The sequence below is a fragment of the Serinus canaria genome, chromosome 10, assembly GCF_022539315.1.
Source record: "Serinus canaria isolate serCan28SL12 chromosome 10, serCan2020, whole genome shotgun sequence".
Lineage (NCBI taxonomy): Eukaryota > Metazoa > Chordata > Aves > Passeriformes > Fringillidae > Serinus > Serinus canaria.
This window is the reverse complement of record NC_066324.1, coordinates 13,328,378-13,345,768: the sequence shown is the minus strand read 5'-3', so window position 1 is coordinate 13,345,768 and position 17,391 is coordinate 13,328,378. Positions and strand designations below refer to the sequence as shown.

Here is a 17,391-nt window from a genome sequence, read left to right as displayed (position 1 = left end):
CTTCCTCCTCAGAGCACCCTGGAAGGCAGCACTGCCTCATCCTGGCAGGGAAAGTCCTTTTTTCCTCTCAGTTTTCCCTAAATTTTTGCTATTTCAGGTTCCCTGAGTACGAGGGGTTAGGCAAGAGCTCCATAGCTCGGGCCTGGCCCTCAGAGGTGCAAAAATGATCTCAAGCTGCAGCAGGAGAGGTTTAAGTTAGATATTCGGAAGAATCATAAAAAGGGGGATTAGATACTGCCCAGGGAGGCTGGTAGAGTCACCGTCCCGGGAGGTGTCTAAGAAAAGACTGGTCACTTGGTGTCATGGTCTAGTTGACATGATGGTGCTCGGTCGTAGTTTGTACCCGTTGATTTTAGGGGTCTTTCTCAACATAATCGATTCTGTGATTCTGTAAAGAAAGACCTCGACAGCGTAAACCACCACGGAAAATTTTAGAAAGGCGGCGTTATCCCGCCGCGGGCCTGGGCAGGGCTGCCGAGGAAGGCAGGGCGGAGCACGGCGCGGCTCCCGCGGCGCCCTGAGGGGCGGTGGGGCTGAGGGCGGCGGCCGCGCGCCCCCTCAGGCTGCCCGCGCGGCGCGTGTCTCCAGGCGGGGCGCAGAGCGAAAGCCAATCGAAAGGCGCTCCCGGCACTGTGGTAGGCGGGGCCAATGCTCCGCGCGCCAATCAGACGACGGGGAGAGGCGCAGGGCGGAGCCCGGGGCGGGCGCAGGGCGGGGCCTGGGGCGGGGCGTAGGTAAACACGGCGGCGGGGGGCGCGCGCCGTGCGGCTATGGCGGCGTCTCCTGCGGAGGTTCTCGGGCTGCCGGGCGAGGAGGTGAGCGAGGCCCCGGGCCGCCACCCGCTGTCCTCTCCGCGGAGCTGGGCGGCGGCTTCTCCGCGGGGCTGAACCCTCTGCGGGGCGGGTATTCCCTGAGGACCTGCCGCGGTGTGGCGCGGGGCGGGGGAGCGGGGTGAGGTGATGGAGGGGGGTTCCGGCGGGATCGGCGCCCCGGTGCCGGCTGCCCTGCGCCCCGGCCCGCCGTGAGGTGGCGGCTGCCCTGCCGTCTAGCACCGGCATTCCTGTCTTCTCCCATTGGAAGCTGTGGAGCCTCCTCTATGGACGGAGGTATCCGCGTGCGCTCGCAACTTCCTCGTGACGGAGTGGAGCGGGATTTCTTCTCCCCCCGCTCTCTTCCCGGTACCGAAGAATCGCGCCTTTGTTCCGGGCTTTGTCACAGGCGGTGTGACAGGAGCCGTGCGTGATTAGAGCGGTGCCTGAGCGATGGGGCTCATCCCAGCATTGCCATTAGCGGGAGTGTGAAAACCTGTCTGCGTGTCCGTGTTTTTTTGCAATAAACCTATGGGTGACTGAGAGCGACTCCTGCAGTGGCCTCTGTCCTCAGGTCGTAGTTCCTGAGCACGTGGATCTTTTGGAAGGTGGCTGGGGCTGGTGTACCTGTTACTGGGTGTAAGTGGCAGACAGGTGGGGGTGGCTGTTGCATTGTAACTGAGGCTTGTGCGTGGGCTGGAATATTATGGAATGTTAACTTTATCAAGAAGAAGGAAAGTCAGGGTTTTTTTTTAATTGCAGGTGCAGGAAGACTAAAAGCAGTATCTCTGAAAGCTGTTTTGTGACCTGTGTGAAATGTCAGTAATGTTGTCTTTGAGCCAACAGGATATTTTACCAAGATTGTCTTTGATCAGCTTTTTTTTGTGTTCAGTCAGTGATGGTCTCTGTGTCAATGCGTACTTGTTGCATCCATAATAGGAATTTGTTTTGTTAAAGCTCTAAAATACTATTCCTTTTCTTGTTAGCATAACTCTCTTTCTCAAGTTGTCCTCTATTTCTGGAGAAGGAACTAAAAAGCTCTTGAATGACTTTTTCTTCATCTTAGTATTTGAATTACATAGGATTTCTAATACAAAATTCGCACTCCATACTGCAAGGGTTGCATAACACTTCCTTTTGCAAGATCCTGTTTTCATTTGCTAGTAATTTTCTGAGGCTATGTAGTTGTACTAAAAGATTCCATGCCTTAGGCTCTCTACTTTTACATTGTTAAGCTTTGTACGGTTTAGCTGCTTTGTAGCCTCCATTGCTGTGGTGAAAATGTTTTGAAAAATCTGCTTAAAATGTAACAATTCTGATCTTCCCTCAATCTTTTTGAGCATAAATATATTCCTTTGGAACTGGGGGAAGGGGGGAAAAGCATGTAAAAAATCGATTAGCTCTAATTTCTTCTGTAATTCAAAAGCTTAGCCAAACTTTTTCAAGTGACATATGTGAAAAGTGCAGTTTGTTTATGGTCAGAGACTTTAATATTCAGTGAGTACATACTGATTTGTGTGTAAAGTTATCTCTATAGTTTTTGTGTGAGATTCTGCATGCACAAATGTCAAAACAAATGATCTTAGGGTTACAAGAAAACTGCTCTGCTAGTTGCTTTTGCCTAGGATACAAGAATGGAAAATAGAGTTCTCCCACTATGGATAGTCTTTTTTCTGTCCTCACAGAGTTTAAGTCTGGAAGATTGTGTACACAGAAGCACAAGAAAAACACAGTCAGAAACCCAAGTCATATTGAAAGTATCATCAAGGACTTTTCTGTTGTCCCCCCACATTGTTTTGCAGTCTTGTCATAGTTTGTCTGCACACTGCTGCTTTCCCAGGGCTCTGGGGCCTGTTCTGCAAGATGGATTTGCTTTGGGTGTAAATCAGAATTGTCTAATAAAAGAAAGCAATGTTATCTGCAAAGCCTCTTGTTGCAGCTTTTGGATATGATCCTATGGTAAATATAATAATTATAAATAAATTGTCATTCAGGAAGGCAGGCGAGGAGAAGTTGGTGTAATTGTTGAGGCAGTTGAATGCAGTGTTAGTGTGGGTTCCATCTCAACTCAGGTTAGGCATTTATGACAGATTTCTTTCTTAATGGTATCTTAATTACTTGGACTCAATAAAGGATTGCTGATATGATATTGATGACACAAAAAGAAGCTGGTATAAAAAGGAAGGTGTAATTGAGGTTATTCTGTATACAGTGGGTTTGTGTGTATGCTCTATGTAGGTATCTGAGTTGCAGTGCCTGAATCTAGCAGTTGCAGTTTTCCTTAATTTCTCTGGTTCAGTTTTTCTTCTGTAAAAGTATCCTGTCACCCACATGACTTTTGGCTTAGTTGAGTATTGAAATAATGAGCACTAGTAAGGTCAAAGTGGAAAAAACAATAGTTCTGTATTCAGAGCAAGGTCTTAGCAGTAGAAAAGTAGATCTCAAATGGGATGGAAATAAGAACAACATGTTTCTTTTTATCACCCTAGTAACTTTTTTTAAAGGGGAAAGGAATGCGATAAAATGTATTTCCTTCTTCCCAGCAGGTCCGGCTCCTCTCCCAGCGCTCTCTGCTGCAGGCTCCTTGGAGCCGTCGGCGGAGCAGCCCGAGGCGCGGCCCGTGCTGTGCGAGCCCTGCCTGCCCCGCCGGGCTCGGGGTACATCTTCCTCTGAGTGCAGGGCAGGTGCTGGGTGACACGCACAGGAGCACACTGACACAGCTGCTGCTGCTTTTCTTTGTCACAGCAGGGCTTTGGAAAAGGGGCTTTCTCATACAAAACTTTCAACTTGTTAAGGCTTGGATTTCTGTTGATTAATCACTTTGATCAAGCATTTTCTAACGAGGTATTCACTTCCATTTACTGTATTTTTGTGTCAGTTGACTGCAGTACCAAATACAGAGTTGTCTATCAGTAATTATGGAATGCTCTTTCAAAGACTGAAGGAAGAATTGTTGATATCTTAGCTTAGCTAATGCACTGTTATTTCTTTGGTTACAGAAGGAATTAATTTTTTTTTCAGTGGTTTGCTGTGTTAAAAATGTAATTTTTAGGGAATTGTCTGGTATCTATTTCTGTTTTCTATTATGATACCTGCTTGCACTGCAGGGCCTTTGGAATTGGCATTCAGTAAAACAACACTGTCTATATACAACATGTCTTTGATAGTTTAATGTACAGATGTCTGTATGTCAAAGTTCCTACACTCCCAGCCTGAATCAAAGACTTCTTATTTTGTTTAGCTCTTTTTATGTTGCCCAGATAACATTCTAAGTTAGATAGGTTTTTACATCTTTTATATCTATTATGTGGAGTTGCTTTCAGGGATGAAACTAGAAATGGGAACTTCTCACAGGCAAAAATACACTTCCTACTTGCAGGCATTTGCCATTTCAGCTTGCTCAGTCACTTGAGACCTGTCCTGTGTAGAACAAGCATTCTTGTTTACTGCAGGTTGCCTAAGATTTCTCGTAGGCATATGGCATTTCATTCTGGAAAGCTTTAGATATATTATTATGTTCTTTTAGGATCTACTACTGGAGTAGGTTGTTTATGGTTATTTAGCTTGTAGTTGGTGAACTGAATGTCTAGGATGCATGGTTTGTCTTCTCAGCTTTGGCACACCTTACCCCACAACTCTTTTCATATTGCTGTCTTTTGAAGGTGATGCTGATGAGTAGAAACATTTCAGACATGACTTCAGAGACTGGCATGGACTCATCTGCTTTTGGATTGCCTCTGACAAAGCCAGTAATGTTGTTTGGCTCCTTTGTGCCTGAGCTGGAGCAGCCCAGTGTTTCTGTTCCTGTTCAAAGCCTATGGTCTCCCCAGTGCCTCTGTACAAGGTGCATGGTGCATCTGACTGTTCTTATACAGGCACTCAGACAGAAAAAAAAAGACATTCATGTCTCTGGGCTTTAGAAAGGCTCTCAGTTTTTTCTAGGCTGTGAAGGACTTTACCATGGCAAGGCATGGTCTAGAATCCCACATGTTAGTTGAGACTCTTGTAGAAATAGTGAAGTTTGCTGGCTTGTAGTCTTGAGAGGTTTCCTGATTTTGTTTGGAGTTTGCTTGCCTTTTTTTGAACAGCAGTGTAGTTTCTGTAGATCTGGTGGTTTCCAGAAGCTATTTTATATCCCTCTGTTTGTTTCCTGTTGGTTTTTTAAAGCCTTTCCTTTACACGGAACTAATAAACACTGAGTGGGACTGTTATGGACACTGGGTTGCACATGGTGAAAAAGTGTTTGGTGATTGGTTGGGGGTTTTTGGATTGTTTAAAATTCTGTTGAAAAATTGTAACCCCATTAATGGACTTCAGTTGTCTTGAATCTCTTCCTTAATTTGTAGTCAAATGCAGTTGTTAAATACAATCTGTAGTGACAGCCAGCATTTCTTAATGGATGAGACTTGCATTTATGAGCAGAAAATGCTCACATGGTACAATTAAATTCTTGGTAAATTACTAAGACTGATCTGTAACAAGCAGGAGGAAGTTAATGACTCAGTATGTTTAAAAGATCAATTAATGTAGTTTTGTAATAGGAATCTTTGTGAATCTAAAACTTTGGTTTGAAATTTCTTCAAAGAAAAATGTTTCAGCTCTGTTGGGCACTGTAGAGGGGACAGTGTTCTCTGGGTTGTGAAGCAATAGTCAGATGGGAAAATGTCCTTCCCATTTTCCATCTCCTGGTGAAATGAAGTGATGATGCTAAAAAGGACTTGCTATCATTTGGATGTCACCTAACATGTATGGCTGCCTCACTTGAGAGGTCTGATTATTAGGAAGTATTTTCTCCACCTAAGGCTCCCCATTCTGTGGGAAATGCTTTCTTTCAAATGAGTACTATATGCAGACATGATATGAATCTTAAGAAAGCTTTAATATATAGTTCTTGATATTGCCAGAATCTTTAAAGCTGATGCTGCTGTACTGTTTTGTTGTTGTAATAAGCTTTGGTGCTCTTATCTTGGCTTCAGTGGTAGTTGATTCTTGACCTATCTAACAGGAACAAAAGAATAACAGGATGTTATTGCCTAGAGGAATTGTTTACTACCGAGTGTTCTCTGTTAGACCACTCAGTCATTTTTATATTGGCTTCCTCAAAAAAAAGCTATCTAGTAGTCCAGTAGATACTACCATTTTATGTTTCACATTAAATTAACCATCCTGGCTTTGGCTGTAGTCATCAGCATGTCACCATTTCTTGATCTGTGCCTTTTTTCTCAGCCTTTGATCCTGCTTGTGTTTTTCTTCTGTCTTCTGCTCTCTCTTGGACTTCTATCACTAAGGCAGGACTCATTCTCTCAGTTGTCTTTGGTGTTATTTTCCTACCATGTTCATTTGGAAAGGATGGGGGTGAGAATGAACAGTTTGTTAATACCTGTCCTTTGTAATTATTGACTGGAAATGACTGTAAGCCAGGCAAGATCATTCCAGTGTCAACATTGTGAACAAGTTTTGAACTCATTATAAGATTGAAATTTCTTTTCAAGTGCTGTTTTCATGTCCAAAATGAACAGTTCAAGAATGTCTCATCTTAATGTATATTCATTGAACATAGGTAGTTTCATAGTGACTTTTGTGGAATGAAACTGTTTTGTTCTGCAAGTGCCACTTTATTAGTTTGACACTTGCTTTGCTACTCTGAGAACACATTTTACAGCTATTTGAAGGCATACATATAAAGGATTTCTGTTTTATTATCTGTTCAAAGAATCACAAGCTAGAAAGCATTGCCTTTAAAGCTTTAAGTTACTGATTTTCAACATACTGGCTCAGAAACCTTCTATTTCATCCCTTGTTACACAGTATCTGTTAGTAAATAGATTAATTGTTAGAGATGGTGAAAATGGTGTGGTTTAGTAGTCCCAGCTATTTTGACTAGCATCTTGAGCATGTACTTTAGAATATACTAATATGATTAACAATAAAGTAATGATAAAACCTGGAAGTTGATAATAAGATAACTATCTTGCTGACTCAGCTCGGAAAAGGATGTTTTGTCTCACTTAATCAGACCAAGACGTTTTGAATAGTTTAGACTCTGTATGTATTAACCTTATTCCCCTACCCCACAGCTTTAAAATGCTATATAACCCCTAAAAACAATTTAAGCCTGCATTTGTTGGGAGTGGCCTAACTGATCCAGACTGTGTGCAGCCACTTCCTGGCAGATTCAGTAGTTTTAACAATATTACTTCTATTTCCATTTGTTGTTTTTACCTGATTCATATTGGGTTACTTCCATTCTCAGAGGGAACAGCTTAACAGTTCAGTTTTGACATTATTGTATTTTTTTTTGTTTGTTTTGCCTCCAGCCTCGGGAATGGCTGGCAGTCAGAAGTTGTCAAACGAAGCTGAACGTCCTTGTTCCATCTGTACAAACAATCCCTGTGCAAGGCTGTGCCCAGAGCTGCTGCCTTTGAGGGCTGTTGTGTGCATGTCTGTGTTACAGAGCAGCTGCATACAAGGGCACTAAACCTGGACACCTCTTTTTGTGTGCAAAGCAGCAGAGGATGCTCAGTTTCTTTAGCTGTACAGACTGAATAAATTCAGATTGACCTGTTCAGGTTAATGTCAGGACTGCAGAAGCCTGGGTAGACAGACATATCTCGGAAGAGCCTCTTGAGGAGATAAACTGGGCTGAGAGAGCAGTCTCTTAGATAAATTGGAGTGCTGCTAGGCATTGCTGGTGTGTTCCTGTTTACTGGCTAGGTGCCTGTCCCCTCCTCTGCCACCAGAACCACTTGAAGCATGGCATTGGTGTAAAAGAGTAGCAAGGCAAGCTTGAGAGTCTTTAGTTATTTGGAAGAATAAAGGTACAGGCTGCAGCCTGTGTGTTTTTTGGATTACAAAACCACTCATGTTGCAGCTGCCTGTGAACTCTACAGGAGTTACTGATCCACAGGTCTTTTTTAATGATGCTATGAAGGAGGCCATTAAGGATCTCCTGAGCAAAGGTGAATGAAGAGGATGAAGTTCAAAAATTGCCTTTCAAACCATGAAATTTTGATTTTGATTCTCTTCCTGGTGGGTGCCAGAATCAAGTATCCAATGCTTTGTCTCCATGCAGAGCTTGCATGGCCTAATTTTTGTCTGCATGAAATGAGCTTCAAAAGGTGCTGGAGCTCTTTGGCTGTTCACTGCTTTGTGGGATCAGTGTGTTTGTGGCAGCTTTTTTGAGCTGCAGCAGCAGTTGCTCAGTAATTCTGCCATCAGTGAGGAGGAAAGGCCGTAGGGTCACAGCACTGTATCCTGTCAGTAGGCTTTGCTTCTTCAGGATGTGTGGGGTCACAGCATAATGGCTCCTTCCAGTGTCAGGACCTTCTGCTGTGTTAGGATCAAGCTGGCTAAATTTCCCCTGATGCTCATTGCACACTGGCCTGACCAGAGGTTGGGGAACCTCGCATGTTGCAATTATGTATTGCCCTTGCAGGTTGGAAAGGAAGAAGTGGACCCTTAAGTGTCACCTATCAGTTTAAAAAAACCAAAAAGGGGTGTGGTGGCTTTTGGCAGTGAGACTGGTTGAAAAAGTGAAAGTGAAAATGGAGATCTGTTGGGAGGATTGTTGTGAACAATTCAGAAATTTTTTTTAACTGTTTCTGTTAATCTGGGAAGGTATTTCTATGGGACGTACCTTTTCATACCTTCATGGTGGTTTGGTTAGTTGCTCTGCTCAGCTAACTAAAATGCTGTAGCTGTCCTAGTTTGGCACTGACCCCAAATAAATAATAACCTTTCTTTCAGCAAGGCATGTTTTAATCAACCTTCAGCGTGCCAGCATTGGGTTTGTGGCTTCTATGTCCTGAGGCTATGTGCAAAGCAATTTGTGTTTCTGGAAAATAGCTTTTTATCTCTAATATGATACAAGTAAACAAACCATGTGATTAAGCCAACTTTAAAGTCTCAGGAGCGTGGATCCTGTTCTGAGATCACCCCTGTGTGGACTACATTGATGCACTAAGCCTGACTCTGGAATGCCTGTGCCCAAAAGCATCTAATTGTCTTTGCTTTTCTCATGCTTGAATAATGGAGCAAACCTCGTGGTCTAAGCAACTGAATGCAGAGACAAGAAAACTTATTTGTCTTTTAGGGCTGTGTGTCCCACATGAGCATTGGCTCTTGGTCTTTTTCTGAGAAGGAAAAGGTGGGGTTGTTTGTCAAGCTGATTTCTGTCAGTTGGGTCCCATGGGCTGTGACTGAGGACCATCCTCCTGTCGGAAAGGGGGTCAGGGTGCTCTGCTGCAGTGCAGAGGTGCAGGGGAAGGGGAAATGCACGCAAGGAACTCTTGAATCGTCACAGAAACTCACTGATGTCGAATGTCACTGAAGCCAAGTAATTGGTAGAAGATAAATTGGACGTTGTTTTAGAATGTAAGATGGGTGGAGATGTTGGGATATTTGTTATATATAAAAATGTTAACAAATAGCTCTTCTTAATTTGAGGCCAACATAGTTTTTTACTTATGTTTTCTTAAATCTGGTAAGTTCTGTTGTTGTCGTAAAACACATGATAATGTTATGTACCTTAAAAGCCTGGTCATGACTAAGGATTTTGAAAGCTCAAGCCACTTTCAAGTGGCCAGTGCTGGGAGGGGTAGTCTGTTGGTCTTCCTTTTCTGAGCTCTTAGTTTCCAGTAGGAGAGAATTTCCTTTGAGGTGAAGGCCGGAGATAGACTTGTGGCTTGCTGGAATTGACTTGGACAATTGATTGTCTTGTCAGTGGGTGGACATTGTAGATGTTCATCTCAGTTCCCAGGAAATCCAGGGGGTGGGAGGAACTTGCCTGCTTGCTCACTTTTTTAGTGGTCTGTTCTCAGTTGTACATTTTTGGCCAGTAGTTCCTGCCTCAGTATTAGGATGCAGTTCTCTCTATTAGCGTTAAGAACCATTCCAGTTGGGGTTGGTTGGGGAGTCTGTGGTTATACAGGAGACCAATGATAAAGCATTCTTAGTGTTTGCTAGGAGTCTCCTTTAAAAAGCACTTCCAATAGTATGTGGAGTTCAGGAAGGCCCCAGGGAGAATATCCACTGCTTCACCCATTGCTCTTGTATCTGTTTAACTCCTTAACCTAGATTGGATCAGCTTTCCTCACAAGTGTCTCTGGCCTACCATCTCCTACAGACAGCCCTTCATCGGGAAAGCTTTTTGCTTTCTAGGGAAACAATAATCATTTGTCTTCCTCCTCTGATACTGTCACAGCTGGTGGGAATTTTTTTTTCCCCTCTTGAATTCAGTTCCTTATCAGATGAGCCATGTAGGACTGTGCAGCTGTATTAATTAACAGGAGAAGTGCAATTAGTTCTGTCACTCCTGTGAAGCTAATTTGTATAATATGTAATTAAAATATTTTTTTGTTTCTTATAAAACTCATACCCTGCTGGCAGGTCATATCAATAATCCTGACATTTTAAGTATGACCTCTCTGTGCTGTTTACTAAAAATAGAGGCAAGAATTTTTTGTTCTTACATTTCTTTCCAGAGTTTATTAATGCTTTATTAATTTATTTTGATAAATTTGATACCCTTTTCATTCTTCCCAGGAAATAAATATTTTCAGGGAAATAACTATTTCCCTCCCTCTGATGCATGCCAAGATACCATTAAGTGAAAACTTCTGTGGTCCATGCAGATTTGTCTGAGTGTTACTGATAGAGCTGTTTCTGTCAAAGTAACTGCATCATTTAGTCTGTAGTTTTCAGTGTGAATTCAAAATTATGCCCATAATTTCTTTTAGCTTTATTAATTGGAAATGAACCTGAAAAAGAAATCTGAATTCATCTTGAATATGTTCCTTTGTTTTTAAGGAGAACACACGAATTGTCCGAGTGAAGGTCATAGCTGGAATTGGCCTGGCCAAGAAGGATATCTTAGGAGCCAGGTAAGAACATGCTGTTAATGTATTAAGGGACAGCTGCTTCTTTATTGTCCTTCTACAGCTCTTTAGTTCTCAGTAAATTCTTCTGTGCCTCTTGAAAAAAAGAATCTGAACTCCTTCAACTGGCAACTTTATAAAACTATTAGAGACTGTATAAACATGAAGGTATCTGCTTTCATGTCCAAGAGTGACTTGGACAAATCTTAAGTGTTGGCAAAACAAAGTAGAGGAATGTTTTATTCTCTGCATGATAAAAAAAACTCTGCCATGGAGGACAGATCCATGTCTGTGTTTCACTTCAGGTAGGCTGCAGCTAAAATAACTACAGTTAAAATAACTAGAGTTTAATTGTAGTCAGAGTTCTCATCTGGGCTTGAAAGACTTGAAATGAGCACAGTACTAAACACTGGTGGCTGTAAGACTGTTTCAGCTCAAATTATGTGCAGTGGCTAAAAATTTAGCAAAGGAATGCTCAGACTTGTGAGTTGGTAATTGAAATGCTTTTAGGATCGTGTAGAGTTGGCAAGTGGCAGAATGCATTTTGTGCTAAAGCTACTTTTGCTTCTGGCCTTTGTGCAAAGGGTCTAGAAAAGTATTGATGGGTTTAGTACAAGTTCTGCTGTCAGCTGCTTTGGCATATGTGCAGGAATGTTGTTATTTTAGCACAAAATTGCTGTGTGTGACATCAGTTTAGCAATAGAAGAAATTCTCTTGTGAAATTTGTATTTTCCCTGAAGCTAGACAGTCTCCTTTAAATTTTTGTTCATGCACTTTTTTTTTTTTACTTCAAGCAAAAAATAGATCAGCTTTTCTCATCATTACTTAAATATGTGAAAACCATATGCTCTTTTACTGTATGGCAGTCTTGGTCACCTTTTGTTAGTACTCTGAGCTATTGAGTGCTCTGATTGATCATGAAAAGTAGATATTCATATATGAATATGTTGGGTTTTAGTACCACAGGAAAGGGAAAGGCAGTAGGACATTTTAAGCAGGAATATTGGGACATTTTCATTTACAGAAAAATTAAGGTTAAACTCAAACTTTGTCAAAATGATAAAACATTTGGTAAAATTGTTGCATGTTCGAGGAAATACCTCAAATTCCAGGTGTTCTAAAGTGTTAAGATACTTAATACTTTGAGATTTTTCAGTCACAACTGATTTTTTTGTCATGCTTGGCTTGTTGAAATGTGAGAGGATTTATTGAATCTGTTCTCCTGAAATAATTGTGAAAGAGGACAGAGAGTCAAATTGTACTGATACACAGAATTGCATAGCTAATATGATCATTATCACTACTAGTGTTTATATTAGTTTTATCTCAAAAACTGTGCAGGAAATGATTGTAATTACAAATATCTGTGGTATTTGTAAAGTAATTGTAACCCCCTGATTACATAACTGCTATTAATATAAGCCTTTCAAAACATGACTGCTGATAATGGTGACCAAAAAGGCCATAGAGCAGCATACTACTTGTTTGGTTTTTTTCCCTACCAGTGACCCATATGTGAAAGTGACATTGTATGATCCAGTGAATGGAGCCCTTGCCAGTATTCAGACAAAAACTATTAGAAAGGTTAGTCAACTTATCTGTGTGGGTGTGGTGGGGTTTGTTTGGGGTTTCTGGTATTGTGCTGAGGTTTTTTTAGAACAGACTCCAGAGGAAAAGTTAAAGCTATAGGAAATGTGAGAATTCATGTCTTTGAGTGAATGGAGGTGTGAAAAGGAGTGCTCTGTGGTCTGCTCAGTTTCTCTGTTTGTGGCATTATTGTGGTATTTTCTCTTCAGAAATTTTATTGAAAGGTAGAGGAAAAACTGAGGAATATAAGGTGAGTACTGATTGAAAACTACGTTATTAATGGAAGTACTGGATTGTTCTGATTTTTCTGAGATCTTTAATGATAGAAGAATCTTTCTTGTTGTACAGCAACTTTTTATCTTTTTATGTTAAAAACACAAACCCAGTTTGTTCTGTTTAAACATCAAATTGGACCACTCTCCTGAATCATGATACTGAATCATGATTATTGTTTTTCTAGAATTCATGCAGGAAAAAGTCACTACTGCTAACTCAGTTTAACTAAAATGAGAGGGAAAGCACTCTTCCAAATTGTTGTTCTCAGATAGTGTCTCTGATTTATGTTATGAGATCACTCATGCATTTTTTTTCCTTAAATTTTGATAATTGTTACATTAAACTCTCTTTGTAGCTAAACTATCTGTAGTATTTTTTAAAATAATCACAGTTCAAAGATGAGCTGAGCTGAGTGAGTTACGCAGTGTTTGGCCCATCTGTGCTTGGTCTGTGTAGTTTATGTTGCTTAGAGATTTAGCATTTGGTAAAAGAGCTTGCATGTAAGTAAAGTGGGTGTTGGACTGAGAGGAAGGCAGTGATTTTCAAGCGTCTCATGCACCTTCTCTGCATCCATGTATAGCCAATAGCTCACAATACCTGCATAAATTGACTCCATTTTGCACTGCATTAAACAGTACAAGATTCCTTTGATTTTTACCAGCAATATCAAGGTTAAAGATACTTTTTTCTGAAGGGGATTGTTACATGGAATAAAATGTGTAATACGTCAAAAATTATCTACACTTCTACAGAATTTTCAGTATAACTAATGCTCTCTCCTTTTTTTTTTTTTTTTTTTTTTTTTTTGTATTCCTCTGCACATAGTCCTTAAACCCAAAATGGAATGAAGAACTCTTATTTAGAGTAAGTGATTTTGTTTATAGCCTTATTACATGCTGGATATATTACACATTGGGAAAAACTACTCACTACTCTCCCCACTTCAGAACTCTTTCCTAATTCAGAAATAACTCTACAATTAATGTTCCAAAAGGCTCATAAACTGCTTTCCTTAGAAATACTTTTGTTAACTCTGGGAGAAATGTCAGATGTTCAGTCTTGGTGTTGCCTCCTTTATGCTGTGAATGTTTGAAAGCATGTGCATGGATTTAGAAACAGTTTGGGATAGTACCAGTTATGGTACTAGTAGAAATACATTGCATAGTAGAATGGCAGCAAGGTATTAATTTGCTGTTTAATAAAGACCTTTGGTATTTCTTTCCTCCTACGTAAACACAGAGATTTTGCTGAAGACAAGTGCTGGAATTCAGTACAAGTGTTAATTATCACTATACTTTTTTTTGTAGGTTAATCCTCAGAAACACAGACTCCTTTTTGAAGTATTTGATGAAAACCGTTTGGTAGGTCTTTTTGTGTTAACTTTGCAGTGTATTAAAGACTTGAATGAAAGCAAGTCCATCAGGATTGAATGTGGGTAAAAAACCCACTCCAAACAACCTTAATTTCTACAATGAAACCTAAAGCTAAAGGCAGACCTGATTATTTATTATTACATTACCACACTCCTGAAGCTCTGAAGCAGTTATATTAGTACTGTAAACTTCTAATGTGCTTTAACTCATGAAAGCATCATTCTTTCCTAGTGCTGTTCACATCACAGGACCAAATTCTTTGGTGATATTGAAAGCTCTGCATTGGATGTTTATTTTTCCCTACAAGCAAAGCAGTATTGCGATGTGGTGTGAGAAGCTTCTTCAGTGTGTGAGGAGTAGTATCAAAGAAAGCATACATGGGTTTTCTTTGGAAAGCTCAAGAAGTGAACAATGCATTGTGATACTGTAGATAGGTGTCACTCTGAATTGCAGGCCACTGGTGAGATAGGGCTAGCTTGTGCTTTTATCTCAGTGAAATCAAAATTCCTCCTCTGACCCAAGCTCTCATTTTGTGTCCAGATGTCTGATTACCTGTATTTGTGTGTTTCATTGTGAGTAAGCTTGTAGCAGTACAGTCATGACACTTGGCATCTGTTTCACTGATGTTCCTTGTCACTAAGATAAATACCTTTCTCTTCTGCAGGAGTTTGGAACTAATGGAAGGGATTAAGTGCTCTTGCAGGCCAAACACAGTTTCATTCCAAAGAAAGGATCTCTTTGTGCTTGAGTAGTGTGTTGGCCATGGAAAACATTTTTTTCCTAAATTGCATGTGTTCAGTAAACCATATGAAGGTGCTGCTCTTCTGAGGTTGGGGAGAGTGAAAATGTGTGTAAATATAAGTACAAACTGCCTAGAATAATGAGATTTAAGAAGGAGGAGGCTTCTTTCTTGGTCATAGGCATTACACAGTCCCCAGACCATTTACTGCTTAACTGGTGATATTACCTCTTCCAAGTATTCAAAATACGATGTCTCTTTGATTTATTTAAGGGCAGTATTAAAGGGAATCACAAGCACCTGTCCCTACATGGGAGGTTAAATGTGGATTTTCAGGATGCTCAGATTTTCATCTGGATGTAGTATTATGGGCTAGAGCATATCCCTCACCACCTCAAAGTACTGTGTCCATTGCATGTCTCATTAGAGCATTGCTGCCACCACCTGGAAGCCACGAGGTACGATCAGAGAGTAGGATTCTTGATTTTTTGGGGGGAGAAGGCTAGTGTTTTCTTTCTGTTTTCCAATAGAACTCCTTCACATTCTTTCTCTAATCTAAATATGTAAGTTGTTTGAGCTGTTTGATTATGGAGAGGAACCAGTTAAATATTTTGTTGGTATCAACTGGGAAATGGTGCTTTGTTTCTCATGCATGATTATATTTAGAGATCAAAGTGTCATGACCTCATCAGTCACTCTATAGTTCTGTAATAAAATCCCTATATTTTTCATTGTTTCCATCTCACCTGGTGAATACAACAGCCCTCTTCAGCAACTGTTTATATCCCAAATGTCTTGGGCTGTTTTAAGTAAGACAAATTGTTGCCTTAGCTATGATTGTTATTTAGTGTTGACAAGCTCTCCCACTTCTATTAATTCATCCTCACATGTCAAAAATCATAGGTGCCTTGCTAAGTAGCTATGATCAAAAGGTGTTTCATCTTCTGTTATTTTAGTATTCTGTTCTTTTCAGTGTTCTTTCATCTACCTGTTGGATGACTGTTTCAAGTCTAAATGTAAGCAATCTGGTAAAACTGAAATATTCTTATATTTGTGTCCTCCCAGTGGTTAATTTCCTCTTTACAAAATTTTTTCTCAAGTGCTTTTATTCCCTTTAACTTTTAGGGATAAATGGAAGCCAGAAATACCTGCTTGTTTTTAAGAAATGGGTTTTGAGGCTGGTATTCAAGAACACTTCTTCAGAGTTTAGGTTAAATTTCAGGTCTTGCTGCATTGGTTATATCACCAGTAGTCAGAATTTTGAAATCTTGTAATAGCTTTAAATTTTTTCAAAAATCACTTGTCTTGGATTTGGTAAAGGAGTGCTAAATCTTGGTTGTTCTTCTGACTTGCAAACCCTTGGTAGAATAAAGGGCTTGAGTGGTTTGCAGAGTCTTTAATTATGGTTGTCTTTGAAAGCACACTAGAAAAATGTCAAGAAGAACATTGAGAACACTTAGGAGATGAATTAGTGAAGAGCCCACACCTCTTGCTATCTGTCTTACAGTACCTTGCCACAATGGTATGTTGCAAACTAAGTGCCTAAATCTATTATTGATACTGAAGAAATCAATGGTAATAAGCTTTGAATGGAACTATTGGTATATTTAAAGAATACTAACTTTTAGTTTATTTTTATGCAAACTCTAATTCAGCAACATTGAATTTAACACTTTTAAAGTCTTTTTAAATGCCTGAGAAAGCTGTAGATAGCTAGCAGTACCTAAACAGGTATAGCTAAGGAAGAGAGACATGTTGAGAAATTTTGCTGGAATCTTAAGCCTTGAGTTACCAAATTATGTCAGTTTATTGATTTTTTAGCATTTCTTTAGTAAAATTGAACAAAACATTTCATATCATGCACTGGGGGAGAAAGTAATGCTTTTACTAAAAAAAACCCCAGCACCTCCAATGGCTGCACTTCACATCACACCAACATGTTACAAACCGTGCCACTAATATATTTATTCTTGGGCAGAGAAGAAGCCTTAAGAAATGCATTTTTTACTTTTTGCTCACATATCTTAGGGTCACTGGCTGATGTTTTTGGTTTGTGTTTGGTTTGTTTGGTTTTATGGGTATTTTTTACTGTATTGCTTGAAGTAAAATGTAACTTTTTGAAACTGACCAAAAGAACCTTTCATGGTATTTTCCTTTCCTCTTCTCTCCCCATCCAGTCCCCACCAACATATAACTTTAGAAGAAATCCTGTTGGTTATAATGAAATAAATGAAGTGTTGTATTTGTTGGCTTTTTATGAATAAGCTAGTATTCATTTATTGCTGCATTCTAATAATGGAATTCAGGTAATGGAGGTTAAGTAAGCCCTGGAGTATAATTAGAAAACAAATTTGTTGCTTGCAAACAAGGTACTGTGAATTTGATTCTTGGCTCTTTTTTGGGAAGGAGGTATAAATGTTAATTTTACTGCCTTCTAGCTTAAAATACAGTAAAGGTTAAATAAATATGAAGCAGAAAAACTCCTAGTAGTATGACCTATAAAAGTATAAATGCCCTAGTGTTCTCTTCTGTTCGTACTCTTTCAGCAGCACTAAGTAATTTCGCGTTAGTGCAGTAGCATTCAGTACTGCATCATATATGGCTTATGTATTCAAAAATACATTCAAAGCAAAATGGTTTTGTGTTTTTCAAAACAAAACCCACAACAGAAATCCCACTTAACAGCAAGATTCAAGATTGTCTTTTATCAAAAGTCCCACTAGGTGCCAGCA

The 17,391-nt window shown here is 40.1% G+C and overlaps 1 protein-coding gene across 2 annotated transcripts in view; it reads left to right on the top strand.

Annotated features, from left to right (window-relative positions):
• The first annotated feature begins 708 nt into the window (after positions 1-708).
• Positions 709-17,391, top strand: part of NEDD4 (NEDD4 E3 ubiquitin protein ligase) — a 51,305-nt gene continuing 34,622 nt past the window's right edge. Inside the window, exons 1-5 of one of the 2 annotated variants that reach the window (XM_009089898.4) lie at positions 709-815; positions 10,617-10,690; positions 12,190-12,268; positions 13,373-13,411; positions 13,855-13,908. In XM_009089898.4, coding sequence (XP_009088146.1) covers positions 771-815; positions 10,617-10,690; positions 12,190-12,268; positions 13,373-13,411; positions 13,855-13,908 — 291 coding nt within the window. In that variant the 5' untranslated portion in view covers positions 709-770. The remainder of the gene's footprint in view (positions 816-10,616; positions 10,691-12,189; positions 12,269-13,372; positions 13,412-13,854; positions 13,909-17,391) is intronic. The other variant, XM_018913836.3, reaches the window with a different exon arrangement.